This window comes from Tinamus guttatus, unplaced genomic scaffold, assembly GCF_059628265.1.
Source record: "Tinamus guttatus ecotype Peru unplaced genomic scaffold, ASM5962826v1 Tinamus_guttatus_pri_ptg000078l, whole genome shotgun sequence".
NCBI lineage: Eukaryota > Metazoa > Chordata > Aves > Tinamiformes > Tinamidae > Tinamus > Tinamus guttatus.
In genome coordinates, this window is record NW_028288612.1 from 970296 (window position 1) to 975731 (window position 5436).

The 5436-nt window shown below is 57.5% G+C and overlaps 1 protein-coding gene across 1 annotated transcript; it reads right to left on the reverse strand.

Moving 5' to 3' along the window:
- Window positions 1-4272: 4272 nt before the first annotated feature.
- Window positions 4273-5017, reverse strand: LOC104579204 (GTPase IMAP family member 7-like; the record flags this gene model as incomplete). Its single annotated transcript, XM_010226793.2, has 1 exon — window positions 4273-5017. A coding segment is annotated over one exon (642 nt), but the record flags the coding sequence as incomplete, so codon positions are not given.
- Window positions 5018-5436: the final 419 nt, after the last annotated feature.

The window sequence follows — 5436 nt, forward strand, 5'->3', positions numbered from 1 at the left end:
GAGCTGCTGGAGAGAGCCCAGCGCAGGGCTACGAGGATGATCAGGGGCCTGGAACATCTGCCCTGTGAGGAGAGGCTGAGGGAGCTGGGCCTGTTCAGCTGGAGAAGAGAAGGGGAGAGAGGACCTGAGCAGTGTCTATAAGTACCTCAAGGAAGAGAGTGCAGAGGACGGTGATGGTCTCTTTTCAGTGGTGGCCACTGATAGGACTAGAGGAAATGGCCGGAAACTGAAACACCAAAAATTCCATAGGAACTTAAGGAAAAATTTCTTAACAGTGAGGGTGCCAGAGCACTGGAACAGGCTGCCCAGAGAGGTTGTGGAGTCTCCTTCTCTGGAGATCTTCAAACCCGCTTGGACGCAGTCCTGTGCCACGTGCTCTAGGTGTCCCTGCGTATGCAGGGGGGTTGGACTAGATGACCTCTAGAGGTCCCTTCCAACCCTAAGCATTCTATGATTCTATGATTTCCCCTTGGTGAATCCATGCTGACTACTCTTGAGCACCTTCTTGTCCTCCATGTGCCCAGAGACAAAAGCCAGTATGAGCCGTTCCATCACTTTTCCAGGGACGGAGGTGAGGTCAACTGGCCGGTAGTTGCCTGGGTCTTCCTTCTCTGCTGATAAATGGGGCCAAGCCACACTGGGGGCCTGTGGTGTTCCCAGGGGTCAGTCCTGGCCCGGGGCTCCTCAACTTGTTTATCAGTGACTTGGACGAGGGCACAGAGGGCACCCAGCAAGTCTGCAGGTGACACCAGGCTGGGAGGAGCGGCCGACGCTCCCGAGGGCTGCGCTGCCGTTCAGAGGGACCTGGACACGACGGAGAGTTGGGCACAGAGGAACCTCCTGAGGGTCAACAAGGACAAGGGCAGGGCCCTGCGCCTGAGGATGATCCCTAGAGGTCCTGTCCAACCTCAGCCATTTTGAGATTCTGGGATTCCGTGATCCGCAATCACTAGGGAGCCCCTTGTTGCAGCGAGGATTTGGAGAACCTTCACGGCAAGCGCGCGGTCTTACGCAGAGTGTCCCCTCATAAGTGAGATCTCCAACGTCGTGGAAGAGGGTCCAGCTTTTATAGAGTCAAACCAGCAAATCATGATAACTTGCATTCTCTTTGTGCGTGGTAGCATCCGGTGCGGCATACTTTCGCTATCATCCAGGAAAGTCCCCACCAGGACTTGGCCAGAGCCCAGGCCCTGGATGGGAGGACTCCCTTCAAAGTCAAAAACACTTGCATGAGAGCCTACAAAATTTACAATAAGCCTATGTGCACGGTGGTATAAACAGTGTGGCAGACCTACGTACGAGTTAGCATAAGCAATTTACAGGCAAATTCTGTTTACTTCTACAAAGGCAGAGTCATATTCAGCTGTAAGTCAACCCTTACTTGGGCCTGTGGTTCAGGCCTTAGCCCTGCACCACATCATGGGCCACATCACATCAGCGCCCTGCCTGGCATGCGAATAGTTTGAGGAGGAGTTTCTTTGGACGTTATGGATGGCTAGGAAGATGCTATCATTGCTAGGAAGAAGACAGCTGGGTGTCAGTAAGAAAACAACAGGGAAAATCACAGAATTCCAGAATGGTTGAGTTTGGAAGGGACCTCTAGAGATTACCTGGTCCTTCTAGCATTTTCCTTTTTGAAGACAAAATCCAGACCTGAAGAGGGAAAGTTTGTCACTGAGTAGTTGACTCCTCTTTGTTGACCAGTTTTGCTATGCTGGGGAGAGGAAAGGAAGAGCCAGACGTCTATAGCACTGCGTGTTTGGGAGTGCTTCGATTGCATGGAGCTCCAAGGGAGTGCTGGGAAAGTCAAGCGCTTACGGGTCACGAGCAGGGGAAGGCCAACAAGGCTGATATCCTGGTGGGGGTCTGCTATAGGCCCCCCAACCAGGATGAAGAGACAGGGCATTCTACAAGCGACTGGCAGAAGTCTCACGATCAACAGTGCTGGTTCTTGTGGGGTACTTCAACCTACCAGATACTTGTTGGAAATACAATAAGGCAGAGAGGAAACAGTCTAGGAGGTCTGTGGAGTGTTTCCTATCACAGCTAGTAAGAGAGTCTGCCGGGGAAGAGCCCTTCTGGACCTGCTCTTTGCCAACAGAGGAGAACTGGTGGGACACGTGGTGGTCAGAGGCCATCTTGGGCAGAGTGACCACAAAATGAGAGTATTCAATTCCCAGTGAAGTCAGGAGCATCAGCAAAACCACCACGTTGGGCTTCTGGAGGGCAGAGTTTGGATGTTTAGAACATCGGTTGGGAGATTCCCTTGGGAGATGGTCCTGGAGAGCAAAGCGGTCCAGGAAGGCTGGATTTTTCCCGAGAAGGAAATTCCAAAAGCACAGGAACAGGCTGTCCCCGTGTGCCAAAAGGCAATCCGGAGGGGAAGACAACAGCCTGGCTGAACAGGGAACTATTGCTGAGACTCCGGGGGAAAAAAAAAGAAAAAAACAAAAACAGCGTTTTACCAGCTTTGGAAGAAGGGGTGGGCGGCTCGGGGCGAGGAGAGGGGCAGCGCTCCAGGCTTCAGCTCCTGCGCAGAGGGTCGGTTCGAGGAGAGGGGCAGGGGATGCCCTTGGACCCTGCCCGATAACGTCAGGAGCAGCAGGGCAGCGCTCGGGACGAGAGTGGCTGGTGCAGGAGGGGAACCTGCGGGAGAGCGCCCGGGAGCCCCGTCTGCCTCGCTCTTTCGGGCATTCAGACCCCGCTGCCGCCCCCTGAGCAGCCAGAGGGCACGTGGGTCCTGCAGACCTTCCCGTCAGATCCCGCACGGGTCACCCGGGAGCTGCGGGGTGGGAGACGCTGCCGCCCATCAGCGCTCTGCAGCCGGAGCTGCGACACGCACACGGCTCAGGGGAACTCGGTGGTGACGGCATGGGGACCCTGGCTAGGATGGTGCGGGGACACCAGTGGGACTGGCACGGGGACCCTGGTGGGAGGGACAGCGTGGGGACCCCAGCGGGACGGTGTGGGGACCCCGGTGGGGATGCTGTGGGGACCCTGGTGGCGCTGGCGCAGGACCCTGCAGGGGACAGTGCAGGGACCCCAGCAGGGCTGGCACGGGGACCCCTGTGGCAGGGACGGTGTGGGGACCCCAGCGGGGATGGTGCGGGGACCCTGTCGGGGACGGCGTGCGGATCCCAGCGGGGCTGGCATGGGGACCCCAGTGGTGGGGACGGTGCAGGGACCCCCGCTGGGATGGTGCGGGGACCCTGGCAGTGCTGGCGCGGGGACCCTGGCAGCGGGGCCGGCCGGGGCTGGCGGGTGCCCCAGGGTGGGCGGAGAGCCAGAGCCTCCGTCCAGCCCTGGAGTCCCCAGGGAGTTCCCAGGGGGGACGGAGTGTCTGTGAAGCCCTGGCATCCCCGGGGAGCCCCCAGAGGAGCTGGAGCCTCCATCCAGCCCTGGCGTTCCCAGGGAGGCACTGGGAGAGCCGGAGCCTCTGTCCAGCCCTGGTGTCCCCAGGGAGGCGCCGGGAGAACCGGAGCGTCCAGCCTGCCCTGACGTCCCCAGGGAGTTCCCAGGGGAGCCGGAGCGTCCGTCCAGCCCTGGTGTCCCCAGGGAGGCTCCGGGGGAGCCGGAGCGTCCGTCCAGCCCTGGTGTCCCCAGGGAGTTCCCAGGGGGGACGGAGTGTCTGTGAAGCCCTGGCATCCCCGGGGAGCCCCCAGAGGAGCTGGAGCCTCCATCCAGCCCTGACGTTCCCAGGGAGGCACCAGGAGAGCCGGAGCCTCTGTCCAGCCCTGGTGTCCCCAAGGAGTCCCCAGGGGAGCCGGAGCCTCTGTCCAGCCCTGGTGTCCCCAAGGAGTCCCCAGGGGAGCCGGAGCCTCCGTCCAGCCCTGGTGTCCCCAGGGAGGCCCCCAGCCCGGCGGGCCGGCGCGCACAGACCGACGCTCTCAGCACAGCAGGGCACAGTGTTTATTGAGAGCTCCGCTGGGCCCAGCGGGCACCAACAGTCACCCCTCGGAGCAGCGCCCAGGGATGCACAGCCACCCCATCCTACAACATCCCACAGCGGATGTTCCCATTCACTGCAGCTCGTCCACGTCCCCACACCTGGAAGCGGGAATATCATTGCAAGGGTGCTAAAAGCAGCAGACAGGGCGCCCTGCCAGGGAGCAGTCGTGTGCGTTCCTCCAACACGGTGGCTGGTCACAGAGCAGTGAAAAACTACACAGCAGCAGGGGAAAAACTACATTTCACCCCTTGTTGCACTCCTGGAGCCAATGCAAAAATGAGTGCCAAGGGTCATAGGAAACTGCCCGTGCAGGACTTAAAGGGTTAGAGAAAGTAACATTATGAAAGGAAGGAGAAATTGTGAGCTTTAGGGAGCAGTGAAAAAGGCAAAACAAAGATGTTTGCTGTCTAACAGAACCCTTGTCCGCTAAAGTATAGTACAAAGCTTGTCAAAGCACGACGCTATATCTTTCTCCATCATTTCTTTTGTGTAGCACGGATCCTGCCAGTTGGCTTTTACCATGGTATCAATCATGCTAATCAGCTGCGGAACCTGCTTGTCGTTGCGCTCCTTGTTGCTGAAAAGAATCATCCTGTCTCCGCACCTTCTTTTCAGCTCCGTGAGATACTCACTGCCTGCTATGAAACTGTTGATTTGTTCTGGATTCTGAAACTCCTCTCCTCGGGTGAACACCATGATTGTGTACCTCTCTGCTTCAGTATGCAGAACACTTTTTATCCACTCAGCTGCCTCCTTCTCCTCATTGGTGATTCGGCCCAGCTGCATCACCAGCAGAATGGCGTGCACCCCTGGGCAGATGTGGCGAATGGCATCTTTGATCATTTCAGTTATCTGGTTATTACTTTTCCTGGAATCGAAAAGGCCGGGAGTGTCGATCACAACAATTTTTCTTCCCTCAACTAACACTGCTTCCTGCTGGCAAACCGTTGTTACAGCGTGCGGTGCTACTCTGGATTTGAAAACATCACGGCCAAGGATGGTGTTCCCCGTCGCACTTTTCCCATTGCCAGTTTTTCCCACAAGCAGGATACGCAGTTCCGAGGCTGGGGAAAAATCACAGAATCACAGAATGCTCAAGGTTGGCAGGGACCTCTTGAGGTCACCCAGTCCAACCCCTGCACACGCAGGGTCACCTAGAGCACGTGGCACAGGGCTGCGTCCAAGCGGGTTTGAAGATCTCCAGAGAAGGAGACTCCACAACCTCTCTGGGCAGCCTGTTCCAGGGCTCTGGCACCCTCACTGGGAAGGAATTTTTCCTTAAGTTCCTGTGGAACTTTTGGAGTTTCAGTTTGTGGCCATAACCTCTAGTTGTGTCGGTGGCCACCACTGAAAAGAGGCCGGCCCATCCTCCTCACTGCCTCCCTTGAGGTACTTCTGGACACTGCTCAGGTCCCCTCTCATCCTTCTCTTCTCCTGCTGAACAGGCCCAGCTCCCTCAGCCTCTCCTCATACAGCAGATGTTCCAG